The sequence below is a fragment of the Phragmites australis genome, chromosome 22 (assembly GCF_958298935.1).
Source record: "Phragmites australis chromosome 22, lpPhrAust1.1, whole genome shotgun sequence".
Classification (NCBI taxonomy): domain Eukaryota; kingdom Viridiplantae; phylum Streptophyta; class Magnoliopsida; order Poales; family Poaceae; genus Phragmites; species Phragmites australis.
Genome location: NC_084942.1, coordinates 18,941,266 through 18,960,490, shown reverse-complemented (window position 1 = coordinate 18,960,490; position 19,225 = coordinate 18,941,266). Strand labels below are relative to the sequence as shown.

The 19,225-nt window shown below is 48.1% G+C and overlaps 1 protein-coding gene across 1 annotated transcript; it reads left to right on the top strand.

Moving 5' to 3' along the window:
• The first annotated feature begins 12,010 nt into the window (after nucleotides 1-12,010).
• LOC133904361 (importin subunit beta-1-like) lies at nucleotides 12,011-17,059 on the top strand. The gene is made up of 3 exons (XM_062345829.1): nucleotides 12,011-12,210; nucleotides 13,432-15,858; nucleotides 15,959-17,059. Exons 2-3 carry the CDS (start codon nucleotides 13,439-13,441, stop codon nucleotides 16,155-16,157), a joined length of 2,619 nt encoding a protein of 872 aa, XP_062201813.1. The 5' UTR covers nucleotides 12,011-12,210; nucleotides 13,432-13,438; the 3' UTR covers nucleotides 16,158-17,059.
• The last annotated feature ends 2,166 nt before the right edge of the window (nucleotides 17,060-19,225 follow it).

Genomic DNA, 19,225 nt, shown 5'->3' with positions numbered 1-19,225 from the left:
CACCTCTAGCCAGCCCCTTTAGTCGACTAGGGTGGCGCGCTCTTTCTCGAGCTCAGCCCGCTCTGCCGCAACGGCCGCCTCGAGCCGCCCGATGACCTCCCGGGCGCTTCCCAGCACCTCGGGGAGGGGTTCCGGGGCCTGGCCAGGGGCTGGCCGGGGGCTGGCCGAGGGCTGGGTCCCCTGCAAGCCCTCTCAGTAGAGGCGCCCGGGGACCCAGACGGCAGCCACACCGGCGCCACCCTTGTCGCGACAACCTCCCCTGCAGCCGGTTGCACCTTCCTCAGAGGGCTAGGCGCAGAGCCGGCCGGGGCTCTCGGCTCAGAGCCAGCCGGGGCTCTCGACTCATAGTCAGCCAGGACTCTCGGCTCAGGGGCGGGGGATGGCCTCGGTTGCTCCGGGGACGTCCGGCCTCCTGCAGGGTCCTTGGGCGGCCTGGAATGAAAACAGGTTAACGCCCAGCCAAAACATACATAGGCAAAACGAGCTCTAGGAAGAGAAAGGAGCTTACGTGGTTTTGGGCCCGCGGTACCGCCATCGGGACTGCAGGATCCGGAACTCTGGGTCCTGCGGCCTGGGATCAGGCCTGAGCTCCAGCCTCCTCCTTTTCGGGGGAGGGCTCTGGCCCTCGAGCCGTTGTGGGTTGGTCCCAGCGACCGCCCCGGAGCCTGCCCCCGTTCTGGGCACGCCGAGCCTCCCCCTGGTAGGATAAAAGGGGGAGAGCATTTCATAGAAGGGGAGGTCGAAGGTCGAAGTCAAGCTAAGAAAAGGCAAGCTGAGGTTCAACAAGCAAGAAGTAAGACCGAAGCTCAAGGCTTAGACCAAAAAACCTTGTAACACAGAGATCCAGAGAAAGGCATTCCAAGAGTACTAATAGTACATCAGACACACATGAGTAGGGTATTAAGCTCCGTGCGGCCCGAACCTGTCTAAAATCCTTTGTACATTTACTCCTACTAGCCGACGATCATCCGTCCCGCCTAGATCTCATACATTCACATTAAATCCACGTACGAGGTAGATCCAGAATCAGCCCCCCGGTCGAATCTCAAAAGGGGTCCCTCAGGATCCCCGCTTGTGGTGTTCATCCACCGACAGCCGTGATCACTTCGGAGCTTGAGCCACCAGGCAAGGGTCTCCGCGTCCTCGTACACGTGTCTTGCCACCGCTCCACAACAAGTCAGAGGGTCAACAAGCTTGAGCCACCGAGGCCCAAGATGTTGACGAGTCACCAAGACTCTAAGGTGTCAGCGTATCTCTTGGTACACACTAGAATCACTCCTTGATCCCTTTTTCAAATTGCAGCACATAGCTACAACTAACTCTAGGCCAATAAGCACTAAATACTTATCTAATCTTGTGCTTACTTGTCTTTGATGATCACTTTAAACAATTTAGTGGCTTGAATGTCTTCTCAAGTGTATATGAGCTTCCTCTAGACTCCAGCAGCATGCCACACGTCAAATGACTGAGTGGAGGGATATTTATAGTCTCAAACCTGCCAACTAGCCATTTTTCCAGTGGCTCAAAAAAGTTGTTAACACTGGATGATCTGGTGAGAACAGTAGTACTAATACCGGATCATCCGGTGAATACAAACTCAGAAACTAGTCGTTGGAACTCTACTCAAAGCCTCTGTGGACACCGGACATTCCGATGTGACTTTAAATCTATCACTGGACCTTCTGGTGAGTTATCTTGAGCTAGACCGTGCCACTTCTTCTCTGTGTAAAATGCTCCGTTGCATTCATATATGTGATCACCGGACTATCCGGTGAGTTGATCTTCATTCTTCAGCACTAGCAGTCATCTCTGCAAGAAATGCTCTGGTGTCATACTCCGGTGTGCACAAACCAAGCACCGACCTTCTGGTGGGTGATCTTCAGTCTTCTACACTCGCATTCTTCTCTGCAAGAAATGCCCCGGTGTTTCCCATTGTAGATCACTGGACTATACGGTGAGGTCCTCAGCCTTCTCCCCCTTTGTCAGAAATACTCCATTGAGTTTAACACACAGAGCACCAGACTATCCGGTGAGGCTATCAGCCTCTATGCACAATGCTCCGGTGAGTGCAAACTCTTCTACACTGGACCTTCCGGTGAGATCAATTCTTCTAAGACTTCTCTAATTCAATCAAACTTTATCCTGATTGCGATGGCTTGTTGATGTATTGCATTCATAAGACCTACTAACATATATTCTTGATAAACATGTTAGTCCCAATAACTATGTTATCATTAATCACCAAAATCACAATCATGACCTAATAGAGCCATTTTCGCTATAGCTTACTAGCGATAACACAATACGTTTGGCTATGGGGCGAACTTGAGTCAGTCAGTTTGACCACATGCAGTGACCAAGTGATTTGGAAAAGGACAAGATCGGGGCAATACTCGGCCAAATTGGCATACCTTGCCATGTTTCATGGTGCCATCCGTTTCGAAGAAACTAGTCTAATATGGAATACTTGGGCTCCCCAGAAAGTTAAGTTCTTCACCTGGCTTGCCTTACACGACCGACTTTGGACGGCGGCGAGGCGGCAACGACATGGAGTTCAATCCGACGACTCTTGCACTCATTGCTCCCAGCTCCCTGAAACCACCGAACACGTGCTACTCCACTGTACCTTGGCGTGAGAGGTTTGGTGGCGAGTTCTTGGGGGTTCAGACTCCTATAGTGGTGACTCCTCTCATCGACTGGTGGACTAATATCAGACGACGTGTCGTTAACGAGCTATGCAACGGTTTGGACTCACTCATCCTCCTCTCCTGTTGGAGGATTTGGCTTTCGTGCAACGACATCATCTTCATCAATCACCACATCTCCTCGGATAACCTGGTGGCTCTCATCAGAGATGATGTCGATCGATGGCAAGAGGCTGGAGCAAAGAACTTAATCCCCATCTCAAAACGGTTGAGGTGCTTCGGCTCTATAGTCTAATTGTGATTGCCGCTATGCCTAGGTGCCTCATTTACTTATAATCTCTTAGTAATCTCATGTCAGCTTAGGCCACTATTGTGATCCTGTGAGGGTTGTTGTTTTAAACTCCTGTAATTTACTTCTTCTTAATGCAAAGATGTGTAATTCTCCTACGTATTCAAGAAAAGGAGAATTATTTGTGATAACAAGTGTTAGATGCTGTTTATTTTTTTAAAAAAAATGTCAGACACGTTCCAATCAAAGTTCCATGCCACTCGAAAATTAGGTATACAACTATAGGTATGGCGAAGTAGTGCAATCGGGACATTTTCACTCTATCTTCACCCTTTACCCAATTTGTTGCAAATAATGCGCCGATTAGATGTAGATATAGTCTAGGAGGTACCGCTTTGACCACTTACCTTTGTAGAAATACATTGATACCAAATTTCAACGTCCATATATCATAGAGTTATTTGTTTTCTAAGGGGGGAATATAGCGATACCAATTTCTTATTTTATTTTAGATGCTTTTCTTTAAAAAAAACCTACTAGGACATATGTCATAGAGTTATCGTTTACAAAACCAAACAGTAAACCTATCAGGACATGTATAATGCAAGAAGTGATTAAGTGTTCATCTCGGATGCTCCAGATTCCAATCCAAGTATATATCTACTATTTAAAAAGTACCTAGTGAATTCATTCGTTTGCCCCCAGTCGAACGACCGCACGCTCCTCGCCTGTCCGATCGCGCCCTTTCACCCGCACGAAGCATCGCCCGTCCAATCGCGTCTAGGTCCTGCATGCTCGCCCGCCAAACCTCCTGCCCTCGCTCTAGCGTGCTGCCACCAGCACCATCTGCATAGCACAAGTTCGGCTTTTCTGCCCCCTTGCACAAGCCCCCTCACCCCCATCCTCCTTGCCACGACGATGAGCATGGCCCCATCACCACGTCCACCTCCGTCTCGCCACGTGCCTCCGCCCCCCTCCTGGCGTCGTTCCAACCGCCCTCACCCTCCGGCCTGGCACCGCTCGCCCTCCGCCACCACAGCCGCCTTTGGAAGCTCCCCTTCCCCCACACGCCCCACCCAATGGACGCGCCGCCCGGGACACGCCCCTGCGCTGCCACGTACGGGCGCCTCATCCACACGCTCGGCCACGCCGGCTGCACGCTCGAAGCCGATGCACTCATGCTCGAGATGGCATCCGGTTTTGGCTACTCACTGGCGGCGAAGAGGGGAAACGGTGACCTGTTCTAGTGAGCCAGGTGCAGGGCAGAGGCGGAAATGGGGATGTCAAAGCGGATCGTGTCACGGCTGCTGGGGATGTTCCAGTCACGGAAACAGGTGGGCGTAGACAAGGCCGGCAACCGCTACTTCACCCGTGTCGAGGAGGTCAATAGCCCCAATACGTGCACCCATCCATCCTTGCCTCTTCCCCCCTCTTCTCACAAGACCTCATTGTACTCTGCTCTTGATCTTCTCTAGATGTTAGAACGCACATGGCTGCCGGCTAAGCAAATCTTGGTGTTGTTGCTTCTTAATGCCCTTCTTGATGGCGGAATAGTGAAGGAGAAACGGTGAGTGGAGTTCAAGAGCGCTGACCAGGACTCGACCACCGTTCCAGGTGACCTCTCTTCCCCTTATCCTCATTTGATCGGTGAGGACTTGTGGTGTGGCCGAAAGATTTCCCAATTTAACTGGTGTTGTTGCACTGTGTTTTTACAGGCATGTATGGATTGTGGACCTTTATTCTTGATTGATGTACTTGGATTTGTCGAGTGGGTACAGAGAGTCTCATAGTTGTGCCGTACTTGTAGTCGAGTGAATTTGCTGGTTAAATGGCCAGAGGAAGAAAGCTCCAACACCAGAGGTAAGAGCAAGAGTGCAAGACCATGATTGCTTCTACTAATCGCGCATCTATAATTGTTTGTTCAACTTAGTAAGGAAAGGTCATTGCATCTGATGCTGATGTATTGCTACACCATATAGGAATTGGCTGAGCTGGAGGCAAGGCGTGAATGTGCCAAGCAAAACATTGAACGTATGTATCTGATGTTTCCAACTTGTAAACTCTCTTATGCTTTCATTAGCAAGCCTCACTGTCCATTATGCATGCTGCCGAGCAAGTTCCCACCATGTTTTCGTAGGTAGATCAGTAGAGCATGCAAGTTTATCAGTTGTGGTTGGGGTGTTCTGCTTCTGCATACATTGTTGATTTATGTTATCTGACCATAAGACCATTGTGATGTGTCAAAAAAATGACTACTGATTAATTCCTGTTATTCGTTTGGTGACTATTTCTGAAATATGATTTGATAATCCCATATATCTCCTAGGAGTAATGTAATAATATTGATTTAATTTTGGGGGAGATGGATGCCACATTTCTATGTGCAATGTGTCGTTTACTCCTAAATTCTTTGGTTGACCAGACAATCTTGATCTGGTTCCACCGACTGATGCGTTGCATTGCGTTGCCAAATATTGCAAATTTCTTATTGTAATATTCGCAGGCGGAAAGCAGTTCTCCATCTCACACGTGCAGGAAGATGTCATGGCTGCTTTTCATGCTCAGATAGATCTTCAGACTAAAGAACTACTGCTTCCGTTTCAATGTTTCTGCAGTAGGAGAGGGGTATGCATCATCTCTTACCTTTTCTTTTAGTGAAAAACACAGTTTCAATTGTTTTATTGAATGGTGGAGGTAAGAAAGTCAATGCAGATGTCGATTAACTGCTTGAAAAATACCGCAAAAATTAATGTTCTTCTTGCCAGGGAGATGAGACAGATAATTACTGAAACTCTGACGCGACTATTGATATCTAGATAAATGTAGCAACTGAGTGCCACACTGCCCCTTCTTCTGACTTACTTTAATATCTATAGTTGCAATGCAGGGAAATTATTTTCGATAGAACAGATGTGTCGAAAGCTATTGTAGATTTTGTTGTGAGCAACAATATCGACAAGTTAATACTGGGAGCAGCATTCAGGAATGCTTTTACTGTAAGTCGCTGAATTCTTACTCTAGGTAGTAGCAGAATTCTTACTCTCATAGAGAGAATGACACTAGGAGTTGGGGCAAATTTTTCTGGTTTATTTCTCACTTCTCATACAATGCCATGCCAACCTGAGGGGTTGGGGATACATATTTATAGGCCCATGGCCAGCCAAGCATATGCCAAGATGCTAGTCTAAGATACTAGTCCAAGATGCTGTCCTAGATGCTGTCCTCTAGTCTAAGATGCTGTCCTAGATGCTGTCCTCTAGTCTAAGATGCTGTCCTAAAGCATATGGGCAGCAAGACCACCATGTGGCAGCCCCACAAAGACCATGCAGCAGCACAAGGACTTATCCCATCATTTACAAGGTGCGGTGTCAAATTTCGAAGTAGCTGGAGAGCGTGGTGCTTTCGAAGTAGCAGGCGCCGGGGTCGGTGGAGGCTCGGGGACTGGGGTAGACACGCTCGTCGAAGAAGAGCTGCCTACTCCCCCAGCTTCCTCGAAGTGGACGTACTCGACAGTGAAGTCGTCGTACGTTGGAGCCGAGCCGTCGTCCACCGCCTTGTCCCACGCCCATCCTCGCCCTTCGTTGAACACAACGTCGCGCGCCATGCGCACACGCTGTGTCTTCGGGTCGAGGATGCGGTAGGCCTTCGAGCCCTCCGCGTAGCCGATGAACACTCCCGGAGTGCTCCTGTCGTCGAGCTTGCTGATGTGGCCAAGCTCCTTGGCGAACGCGAGGCAGCCGAAGACCCGCAAGTGGGAGACCGCCGGCTTGCGCCCATGCCAAGCCTCGTACGGCGTCCTGCCGTCGAGCGCCTTGGTAGGCGAGCGGTTGAGGATATAGACGGCCGTCACCACCGCCTCTCCCCAGAAGATAGCCGGCATCCCCCTCTGCTTGAGGAGGGCCCGAGCCATCCCCACAACCGTCTGGTTGCGCCGCTCGACGACGCCGTTCTGCTGCGGGCTGTACGGCGCGGAGTAGTGGCGCTGAATGCCCTTATCAGCGCAGTACGACGCAAATTCAGCCGCCGTGAATTCGCCGCCGTTGTCGGTGCGCAGCACGCGCAGCTTGCGGCCGCACTCCGCCTCCGCAGCAGCCTGCGCGCGCCTGATGGCGTCCGCAGCCTCTCCCTTGCTGCCGAGGACCATCACCCACATGTAGCGGGAGAGGTCGTCGACGAGCAGCAGGAAGTAGCGTCGTCCTCCCGGTGTGGCCGGTGTCACCGGGCCACACAAGTCCCCGTGCACAAGCTCGAGCCTCTCCTTGGCTCGAAAGCTCGCCTGCTGGGGAAAGGGGAGTCGCCTCTGCTTCGTCAACACGCAGACGTCGCAGAGCTGCTCCACATGGTCGAGGCACGGCAGGCCTCGCACCATCTCTGCGGCACTGAGCCGCTTCAGGGCCTCGAAGTGAAGGTGCCCGAAGCGCTCGTGCCACTGCCACGCCTCGTCGTCCCGACGAGCGGCGAGACAGAGGGGTTGTGCCACCTGCACGTTAAGGACGTAGAGTCGATTTGTGCCTCTGGTTACCTTGGCAAGAAGGCGACGACGGCGATCCCAAATCCTCATGACTCCATCCTCAACCACCACGCGCGAACCGTTCTCATCCAGCTGTCCCAAGCTGATGATAGAGTTCCTCAACGCGGGAATGTAGTAGACTCCGGTGAGCAGCCTGTGCTCACCAGACACGGCGGTGAAGATGACGGAACCGACGCCCTTGATCTCCACGCCGGAGGCATCCCCAAATTTGACGGAGCCTCGGACGCTAGAGTCAAGCTCGGTGAAGAACTCCCGTCGACCGGTCATGTGATGGGTGGCGCCGGTGTCGAGGCACCACCCGTCAGTCTTGTCGCTGCCGGAGCCGTCACCGAGGAGGGCGTGGGCTTTTGGCTCGTCAAGGTGGAGGAGAGCCGCTGCGGCCGGTGCCGTTGGAGGTAGCTCTATGCTCGCATGAGCCATGAACAGAGCCGGCTCCTCCTCCTCTGCTTGTGCGACGTGGGCCTGGCCGCGTCGTGGCTGACGACAGTCCTTGGCCCAATGGCCAAGCCGGCCACAGTTGCGGCAGGTGTCGTCTCGTGCCGGCTTGTGCTTTCCGGTGGCGCCGCCCTGGGCGCCTCCGCGGGCATCACCCTCGGCACGTCCTCGCGCCCCGGCCTCGGCGTCTCTGCGCGCCTTGCGCGGCTTGCCACGCTTGCGGCCGCCTGTCGTGGAAGAAGGTTCCCCCTTCCTCCGGTCACCCTGGCAGGCATCCCACTGCTCCCGAGTGAGAAGGAGCTTCCCGCCAGTGGTGATGGGCCCCGAGAGAGACTGTGGCTCATCGCTGTCAACGACCTTGAGGCGACCTATCGCCTCCTCGATCGACATCGTGGAGAGATCCAGCAGAGACTCGATCGAGCGAGCCATCTGCTTGTACTTCTCGGGGACGCAGCGGAAGAGCTTCTCGACGGCTCTCTCCTCGCCGTAGGTGTCGTCGCCGAACTGCACCATCTTCTGCAACAGAGTGTTGAGACGGAGAGCAAAGTCATCAACGTCCTCACCTGGCTTGAAGGCCAGGTTGTCCCACTCCTTGCGAAGTGCCTGCAGTGTGGATTTGCGGGCGCGGTCGCTGCCGATGCGTGCCGCAGCGATGGCATCCCAAGCCTCCTTGGCAGTCCGCTTATTGGTAAGCGAGAACTGCATCTCGGACGGGACTGCAGCGATGAGGGCATCCAGCGCCCGTTGATCCTGGTCGTAGTCGACGTCGCCGTACCGGACTGCCTCCCACATGTGCCGCACCTGGAGCTTTACCCTCATCACCGCAGCCCACTCAACATAGTTGGCCTTAGTGAGGGTAGGCCACCCACCGCCGGGGCCGACGTCCCTGACAACAGCCTGGAACCCGTGGTGACCACGGTACCGATCCGGGGAGAGAGAGCCACGCCGCCTGTGAAGGCCGCGCTCTCCATCGACCCGTCCACCACCGTTGCCGTGCGCGCCTCCTCCAGGAGCGCGGCCGGCGCGTCCGCGCCTGTCTGGGCTGCCGCCGCGCTCGTGGGTGTGCGCGGCTGCCCACTGTGCCGCCCGCTCTCGCGCTGCCTCTGCCTCCGGCAGCTCGAGATCCGCGTCGGCGCTGTCGTCAGCAGAAATGGAGCTGCCGGTGCTGCCGCGCAGAGCCTCGACCTCCGCTGCCGCCGCACGCGCTGCATCCGCCGCCGCCGCTGCTTCTGCCTCCGCTCTGGCTGCTGCCAGCTCCGCCGCTGCTAGCCTCGACGCCCTTGCCGCCGCCGCAGCGGTCTCTTCCGCCGCTCGCTTGCGTTCCTCTGCCGCGGCAAGTTCGGCCTCCTGCCGATGCCGCGTGCTCGAGGCGACCGAGCGCTGAGACTGCCCTGCGGACATGACGCGCTACCGGGGGAGAGCTGCTGCGTGGGGAGAGGGCTGCTTCAGACGAGCTGCTGCTCGTCTGTGCAGAGGGAGAGGAGTGAGCAGGAGCAACCGGGGCTGCTGCTGCTCTAAGCTGGGGCTGCTGCGAGGCTGAGGGGGGAGATGAGCAAGAGATGCTCAGGCTACAGGATAAACAGGCTCTGATACCAGTTGTAAGTCGCTGAATTCTTACTCTAGGTAGTAGCAGAATTCTTACTCTCATAGAGAGGATGACACTAGGAGTTGGGGCAAATTTTTCTGGTTTATTTCTCACTTCTCATACAATGCCATGCCAACCTGAGGGGTTGGGGATACATATTTATAGGCCTATGGCCAGCCAAGCATATGCCAAGATGCTAGTCTAAGATGCTAGTCTAAGATGCTGTCCTAGATGCTGTCCTCTAGTCTAAGATGCTGTCCTAGATGCTGTCCTCTAATCTAAGATGCTGTCCTAAAGCATATGGGCAGCAAGACCACCATGTGGCAGCCCCACAAAGACCATGCAGCAGCACAAGGACTTATCCCATCATTTACAAGGTGCGGTGTCAAATTTTAAACAAGTTTTATGCACAATTCCATTTTCTGAAATTATTTGATGGTCTGTTTGCTTAACACAATATTGTCATACTTCGATGAATTTGGACATTTGTGTTATCTATTGCTGAACAATAAGGAAAATGGATGCGCCAACATGTGTTACAAAATCCGCACCAAACTTCTGTTCAGTATATGTGATAGCAAAAAGGAAAACTGTCTTCTTTCAGGCCTGCCACTCATGCAAATGTAAATAATACCGGCAAAGAAGATTTGAAACATGATCGTAGTGGGAACCGATTGCCAGGTGTAAAAAGTATGTGTTTCTCTGACACTCTTATGCCTTATAATGGATACTACTGATCTCCGGTAGATTGTTTCATGAATGCTCATGAAGTGCATATGTGATTTGTAGGTGAATCAACACCCAAGTTACACAATGAAGGACAGAATCCTTCAAGGTAAGTGTGAAATTTTTCCCTGTCGCAGAAATGATCGTATTTATTAGCTGTATGCAAGCTCTCATGTTATTGCAGATTTTCAACCTCATGTAACCACAGTGCATGTTTTCACTACTATCGACAAGTGTGTGTTTTCACTGCCACATCTATGTGTAACAAATCCATATAGGATAGCTTTGTTTAAATCTGCACTCGTAAATTGTTCAGACTATTTGTTCTGTTCAACATTGCAATTCTTCTGCATTATTTTTTTTACATGCTGGTATTTTCTATTTTTTTCACACTATTTGAACTCTGCGCAGGCCTATGTCAATACATGCTGCTATGCACATTGATGCTAGTTCTCATGAATCAACAAAAGATGGGAGCCTCGTGTCACCAGATCAACAAGGACATGCCAATTACTCACACTTACATAGCAGCATCGTCATGCTCAAGTGAATTTTTAAGTGACATTGATAAATATGAAAATTATCTGTATCCAGAATATCTTAGGTGCTATAAGATATATTGCTTTTGCCAAATAAGGACAATGAGCATGCACGTCATGCTCCTCATAGAAAATATTTGCACACTTATACAGGACAAAATTATCTTTCATCTCAAGAGGTACTAAAAATAAAAACAGCTATAAATGAGCAGCAGATCTGTTACGTGGTAGTCTAGTAAATCAATTCTTAGGTCTATTGATGTAAGCAATATCTATATATATGTTTTATATCATCTTCTATAAATTTTGTTTCCGTTGCACGTACAGACACTTAACTAGTCTTTGTACACGTGCTTTAGTGCTTAGATAGTTTAAGAAACAAGGACATGTACAATACAAGAAGTGATTAAGCGTTCATCTGGTACGTTCAAGTTTCCAACGCAAGTATATCTTTTTAGATGCGCTTAGATAGTTTCGCAAATTTGAAATCACGATATAGGCACCTGACACGCACCGGCGGCTAATCATAAATCAATGCTGGAATTGCACACGTCCTCTTAGGTTAATTGAGAAATCCCAAAGATAACCGATGGAAACCGATGCTGGAAATCGGCGGCAAAAGATTTTTTTATTTTTATATTTCTATTTTTTAAATTAGCAAATAGACGTTTATTTGAAAAATTGTAAAAGTAGGTATCTACTGCCCGCTCGAAAGGCCGGCGGCGATAGGTAGTCAGCCCTAGGGTCCAACTAAGAAAATAATGCATAACTACGGTAATTTTATATATACCTGTTGCAATGACAAGTCACCTGCATATAGGGCCACTGAAAAAGATATCACAGTAGGGTCTAAACTCAATAAGCAAACCACCACAAAAATACTATCTTATTTTTCGTTTACTTGTCACTAATTTTTTATTGTAGTAATTTTGACGTTACATTTTTTCTACGAAAAATTTACGAATACTTAAAAGTATATAATACCAATGAAATATATTTTACGACGAATCTAATGATATAAAAGTTTTAGATATCTATAAACTTTTCTAGAAAATATAATATCAAAATTACTATAATAAAAAAGATGATAACAAGTAAAGGAAACCAGAGGTAATAATAAAAAAAATCGCCCACCCAGTCAAAAACCCTCGTCTCCCATCACGACCGTCGACTACAGATCGGACGGTAGGGAATTGGCCACACCCCTCGCCCAACTCGCTCCCACGTCCCAGCACCCTCCCAAAGATGCCCTTCTTTTCTTTTCCTTGCATTATTTGATTTCCTCACCCTCCCCTCTCGCTCTCTCTCCCCGCCGCCGCCGCCGCCTCCACCCTCCCATCCTCGCCGCGCGCCGCCTCGCCGATCGGGTTCGCGGCCGCACGCGCGCCGGACCTCGAGGAAGCCGAAGCTCGCCCGTCCGGTCCTGCCGTACAGCGCGGCGCCTCCGTGCATCCACCGACGTAAGTGTGAGGCCAAAACCCTAGACTCCGTAGTCGGATCTGAGGACCGGTCTCGATCCGTCCCGGATCTCCGGTCCGATCCTTCTTCTTGATTCGCTATTCTCTGTGTGTTGTCTCGATCCGTGGATTCGTTGACTGCCGATCGCTTGCTCGTATCTGGGCTGTGCGCGATCTGTTCGGGCTTGTGTTGCTAGATCTGAGTTGGTTTATGGGTTTAGAGTTGGAGGATTCGGCGATTTCTCCGTGTGGGAAGTTAGATTCGTGGGTGGGTAGTGGGTGATGTGGTGTGGTCGTGATGTTGATGATGAGGGTTGTGTTGGACTTCGATAAATCTGATGCACACGCTTTACCTTTCTGTGTAGTTGATTGATTGAAGTATAGTTAACTCATGGAACTGTCACGTGTTGTTTCTACCGTTACGTTGTCGATCTGTGAGCTGTGTATGGTTTAGCTTGTACTTTCGTTCATTCACGCTGGTATTACTTTTGTTAGTGAAACTCGAAGTTTACTACTAAAATTTCACAGGGAACCGATCATGTCTTCCTTCTTCTAGTGGGGTTTTAGTTATGGTAGTTTCAGGCACGCTGTATTTCTAATGCAAATCTGTAGTGGGCTAGTTTTACTGCAACCGATTATTTGTGTATGTGCTTACTTGCTTACTCGAGCACTCTAGCTTCATTGATTTTTAGTGTTTACTGTTAGATTGGAGGCTAGGAAGTTAACACTGTTTAGCAATCTGAGTGTCAGTTCTTGTATGCTGGGCGAGGTGAATATGGTTCATGCTTAAGCGTATTATGTTCTTAACTTCTTATGCTGCTAGTTTATACATGATCTTGTGGACCATAATGTCTACTGATATATCTAAGTTGTATTGGATCATTCTTGTTCCTATGACATCTTGTTTTTTAATTAGCCTAAGATTAAGAGTATGTCATGCTGCTGTCTTGATATAGTTTATTTCTCCTTGCTTTTTGTTCTTTTTTGTGACTGTTAGAATGAATATATCTAGTAATAATAACTCTATCCATCTGCATATCTTGTCTAGCTTCACATTGTAGAGGAATTTAGTGTGTCTTGTTTGGCTTTACTATATGGAGCACTTACTCTGTATGGTCCAATTTACATTGGAGAGGAGTTATTTTCCTGTGATGATGCATATGGATTTTCATGTTATGAATCCATGCATACATATCTGATTCCCCCGAATGTCGGTCTTCACAGAGTCAATATGTCACTCGACGTCACTCAAATTCTCTTGAGTGCGCAATCTGCCGATGGTGCGATTAGGAAGCATGCTGAAGAAAACCTCAAGCAGTTCCAGGAGCAAAACCTCCCAGGATTCTTGCTTTCCCTGTCAAGTGAGTTGGCCAATGAAGAGAAACCTGAGGAGAGTCGCAGGTTAGCTGGGTTGATTCTCAAGAATGCGCTGGATGCAAAGGAGCAGCACAGGAAGAATGAGCTTTTCCAGAGATGGCTGGCATTGGATGCTGGTGCCAAGGCACAAATTAAAGGATTGTTGCTGCAAACTCTCTCATCTCCTGTTGCAAGTGCCAGATCTACTGCATCTCAAGTTATTGCGAAGGTTGCTGGTATTGAGATTCCTCAGAAGCAATGGCCTGAGCTTATAGGATCGTTGCTCTCAAACATACATCAGGTCCAGCCAAACGTCAAGCAGGCAACACTAGAGACACTTGGCTATTTATGTGAGGAAGTTTCTCCAGAAGCTGTTGACCAAGACCAAGTCAATAAAATACTTACAGCTGTTGTTCAGGGTATGAATGCTACTGAGGGCAACTCTGACGTGAGGCTTGCAGCTACACAGGCATTGCATAATGCATTGGGCTTTGCTCAGGTTAACTTCTCAAATGACATGGAGCGTGACTATATCATGAGAGTTGTTTGTGAAGCAACACAGTCTCCGGAGGTGAAGATAAGGCAGGCCGCCTTTGAGTGTCTGGTGGCTATCTCGTCTACTTATTATGATAAGCTGGCCACATACATGCAGGACATATTTAATATCACCGCAAAGGCTGTGAGGGGAGATGAGGAGTCAGTTGCACTTCAGGCTATTGAATTCTGGAGTTCTATATGTGATGAGGAAATTGACGTTCTGGATCAGTACAGTAGTGAATTCACAGCTGATTCCGATGTTCCTTGCTACTACTTTATCAAGCAGGCTCTTCCTGCCTTAGTGCCGATGTTGTTGGAGACTCTCCTTAAGCAGGAGGAAGACCAAGACTTGGATGAAGGTGCCTGGAATCTTGCAATGGCTGGGGGAACTTGTTTGGGCCTGGTTGCAAGGACTGTTGGGGATGATATTGTTCCTCTTGTGATGCCTTTTGTGGAGGAAAACATAACTAAGTCTGATTGGAGGCAAAGAGAGGCTGCAACATATGCTTTTGGCTCTATTTTGGAGGGTCCATCAGCTGATAAATTGGCTCCTCTTGTTAATGTTGCGTTAAACTTTATGCTGACCGCGTTGATGAAGGATCCAAGTAACCATGTAAAGGACACAACTGCTTGGACCCTTGGAAGAATCTTTGAGTTTCTTCATGGTTCAGCACTCGAAACTCCTCCTATCATTACGGCCGAGAACTGTCAGCAAATACTTACTGTGCTGCTTCACAGCATGAAGGATGTCCCAAATGTGGCTGAAAAGGCATGTGGTGCACTCTATTTCCTTGCTCAAGGTTATGTTGATGCTGGCTCTGCGTCGCCATTATCCCCTTTCTTTCAAGATATTGTTCAGAACCTTCTTATGGTTACTCACAGGGAGGATGCTGGAGAATCCAGGCTGCGTACAGCAGCTTATGAGACTCTAAATGAAGTTGTCAGGTGCTCCACTGAGGCGACAGCCCCTATTGTTATGCAGTTAGTACCTGTGATCATGATGGAACTTCATCAGACACTTGAAGCCGAGAAACTGTCAACTGATGAGAGGGAGAAGAGGAGCGAACTGCAGGGCCTTCTTTGTGGTTGCTTGCAGGTCATTATCCAAAAGTTGGGAGGAATGGAGTCGACAAAGTACTCTTTCTTGCAGTATGCAGATCAGATGATGGATCTGTTTTTGAGAGTTTTCGCTTGTCGAAATGCCACAGTGCATGAGGAGGCTATGCTTGCTATTGGTGCATTGGCATATGCAACTGGTCCAAACTTTGCAAAGTACATGGCACAATTTTATCAATATTTGGAGATGGGACTTCAGAACTTTGAGGAGTATCAGGTCTGTGCCATTACCGTGGGCGTTGTGGGTGACTTGTGCAGGGCACTGGAAGACAAAATTTTGCCCTTGTGTGATGGCATCATGACCCAGCTCCTGAAGGACCTATCCAGTAACCAGTTGCACAGATCTGTAAAACCACCTATATTTTCATGCTTTGGTGATATTGCACTGGCGATTGGGGAGAACTTTGAGAAGTATTTGATCTATGCCATGCCTATGCTGCAAAGTGCAGCTGATCTGTCAGCACATGCCACTGCAGCTGATGATGAAATGATCGACTACACAAATCAGCTAAGGAATGGAATCTTGGAAGCCTACTCTGGTATTCTTCAAGGATTTAAGAGCTCACCTAAGACACAACTACTGATGCCGTATGCTCCGCATATTCTTCAATTCCTTGACGCTCTGTACAATGGAAAGGATATGTAAGTCAAAACCCCACGTTCTGATTTCCTACCTTGTCTAATTTATGTGAGTTATTAGTTTGGTGCCCTAATTCATTATGATATTATATCTTCTTTGCAGGGATGATACTGTGATGAAGACTGCAATAGGTGTCTTGGGAGATCTGGCAGACACATTGGGCGTCCATGCTGGTCCTTTGATCAATCAATCTACCTCAAGCAAGCAGTTTTTAGAGGAATGCTTGGCATCTGATGATCCTTTGGTCAAAGAATCCGCTGATTGGGCTACGATCGCAATCAGCCGTGTAGTTTCGGGTTGATGTCACGTTGGTCTCGAGTCTGCACTTGCATCCATCCACATGTCATGTCTGGGTCTTCGATTGCATCATGTCCAGACCTGCTCTTTGGAGAAGTCCAACATCCTTGCAGCAGAGTCGAAGGTCCTCACTAACTCATGCATCAGTACATGTGTCAACCTGTCTTTTTCACTTACGCGAAAAAGAGGGTTAAGTCAGCCGCCTGCTAACTTTTGCTAAAGGCATCTGCAACCTTCATTTCTTATTGGAGGTGAGATGAGCTTCTATTGTTGCCTGACATGCTGACATTTCCTCGGCATGGCACGCCTATGGTCTGTGGCTATCATTTTCCCCTGCATTCATCACATGCATCAAACTTTGGTCGGATGGTCACTTGGGACAAGGCCCAATTGCTTACTACTCTAGTAAGCAGGAGCGGGCTCAGATGCATTGTCACAAGAATATTTTGTATTGTGCTGGGTGGTCGTCCATTATGTCAGACATACCCCTCCCCAGCTCTGGTAGCTTGTTTATTTCCTAGCATTTTCTTTCTTCACTTGCATTGTCTTGCATTTCATTCTTGGTCTGTTTTGTAAGAGTTATTTTTGGGCAAAACTTCTGTCCGGTGCAGCACGCCTTTGTACAAGTACCCCGCGTGCATCAGTTTATTTCCAGGTCATCGGAGCAGCAGGCGTTTGTGCTTTTATTTTTTTGGTTATCTACATGCTGCTCCATTTCGGTTTCTGAAGCTGGGCTGGTGAAAAAACACAGTTATAGGTCTTTGGAGTTGTTTTTGCGGGGGGCAGTTGGTCGGAGTTGGATTTGTTTATGAATTGTAATATTCTGTGGAGCTCTGCCTCCTGCTGCTACCCAACATGTCATATCATTTGTTGAGCATATGAGAATGTGATGATGAATGTGTCTAATGATATGGTGTTCCATTTTGCTAGAAGAAGTGGAGCCGTGGAGGCCACTTGTGTGGGTGTTAGTGCTTTTGCAGTTTGTATCGGCGTGTCGCTTTATGTTGGTGATGCTAGTGACTACGAACTAGGAAGGCCATGCTTGATATCGCATTGCCGGTGAAGGCGAGGCATCCGGCCGTGAGCGGGGCGGCGGGATTGGACGGACCCGAGGACAGAGGTTGATGGCGACGGTGCGCGCCTGCTTTAACCACTTCGACGAGCACTCGCCATTCTCCGTGCAGTTTCAGGCCCGACTATGGATCTCTGCCTCTTGCATTGTAGTCCTTTTCTTCCTTCAGAACCCTCTGCGACATTTAGATCCAAAAATAGAATCAAGCAAAGCTGAAAAATTCTGAGATAATCTACTCAGGTACGAGGCCCGGACCTAGAACTTGGTAATTTGTTAGGAGATCTGCATGAATCGTTATTTCTTCTAAGCTTCAGCCTATTTTTTAATTAGTTGTATTTCCTCAAACGCTTACCTTTATAAAAAGGTGTGTTGGACATAGCCTTTCACTACAATGCAACTTCTCTCTCCATGTCTATGCACCCAAGTTGTCTCTTTACTCTTACACATCATGAGAATTGGTGCGAATAAACACCTCTAGTAAACTAGACATCTTTCGAGTGTTTAATCATGTGATCAATTACAATATCAACTATCGAGAGTTGTGTCTATTGAGAAGTGGTATTTCTAAATAGACATATTCTTTCATCATGTTCATTCAGCATGTATAAATATGTAAACACTCTATGAATCAATAACAAGAGTTTTCATTTCCTCTATTTCTTTGTCTCTCTACAGTTACTTCTAATACGTTATCATGCACTTACTCTTACATCGCTAATCAGCCATAAGGAAGAACAGAGGCTCTTCGGCCTCAAACACAAACAAGAATTGAGGCTCTGTTGCTTCGACACCAGAAAGATTTACATGGTCGCTTTGGAGGATATGACACCCTTCTTCTTCCCGGCAACCATGGCTGCGACGACGACGCATCTGCACCGCCCGTGGTCATGACACCGGCCACTACAACAACGCCAGCATCGACATCCTCGCAGTGTACGTCTTCTTCGCTGCCGCGCGCCCACGCCCGTGGCACCCTTGATCCCGATGGCCCTCCTTGGCCAAGTAAGCGACACGACATCCATCGCGGAATAGGCACCCTCAACCAGCGGTAGACATGCCCATCTCTAAGCTGACGGCCCACTCATTTGAATTTTGCAATTAAGTTTATTTCTTGCAAAATTTACATTCTAAATTCTTTTTAATTAATCCCAATATGCTCACATGCCCAAAGCACTTAATTCAAGCATAATTACATGCAAAATCATTCGCAATGATTACCTCATTTAATATTGAGAAACACAAGATAATGGAAATAAGGCATCTACTGCACATTTGCACAAGAATTTCAATGTGCATATGGACATGGTGAATAATTTTAATGTGCTCTTATAAATATTCTATTAGCATAACACAAGGTAATAGGAATATAAGCATCTATTGTGTCAGATTATGCCTACTACTGTGAGATCTACACCAATTTTGGTGACTATCTCCAACGTGTTAGCTATATAATTGAGGTCTACACTAATTGAGGTCGTATATGGTGTCAAGACTCATCTTGACATTACAAATTTTACATCATATTACAACATTACCATAATGATTTTTAATTTACCCACGGTAAATTAATCAAATCTATAGTCAACTCCTTGTAAGACACAATGGATGGCAAAGAGTTCGATGAACTCACACTTGACGGTCACAACTATCCAACATGGGTAATGGATGGTGACATTACCATTTCAAAAAAAATTGGGGTTTTTTTGGTAATTGCAGCATCGTCCATTTAAATAGTGCTACATGTTTAGTACATTTATTATTTAAGCCATCGGTTTAAGATAATTGTGATGGACAATATTTACCTAATGTAAATATTCATTTCAGACCCACATGTCCTCAGAAATTGCATCATGATATGTACTATTGCACCAAGTTGAGTTTACCTCATATAAATTCACATTCAAGACCCTATGGTTTCTGAAATTCTGTTATGTTCTATGTCTATGCTTTCTTGTATTCCCAATAACATGCATTTTTATTTTCAGACCACCAGGTCATCA

Bases quoted from the DNA above. Each gene is read 5' to 3' on its own strand.
- LOC133904361 (XM_062345829.1), top strand. From the start codon at position 13,439: ATGTCACTCGACGTCACTCAAATTCTCTTGAGTGCGCAATCTGCCGAT. The intron at 15,859-15,958 runs GTAAGTCAAAAC...TCTTCTTTGCAG, and splicing joins CTGTACAATGGAAAGGATAT to GGATGATACTGTGATGAAGA.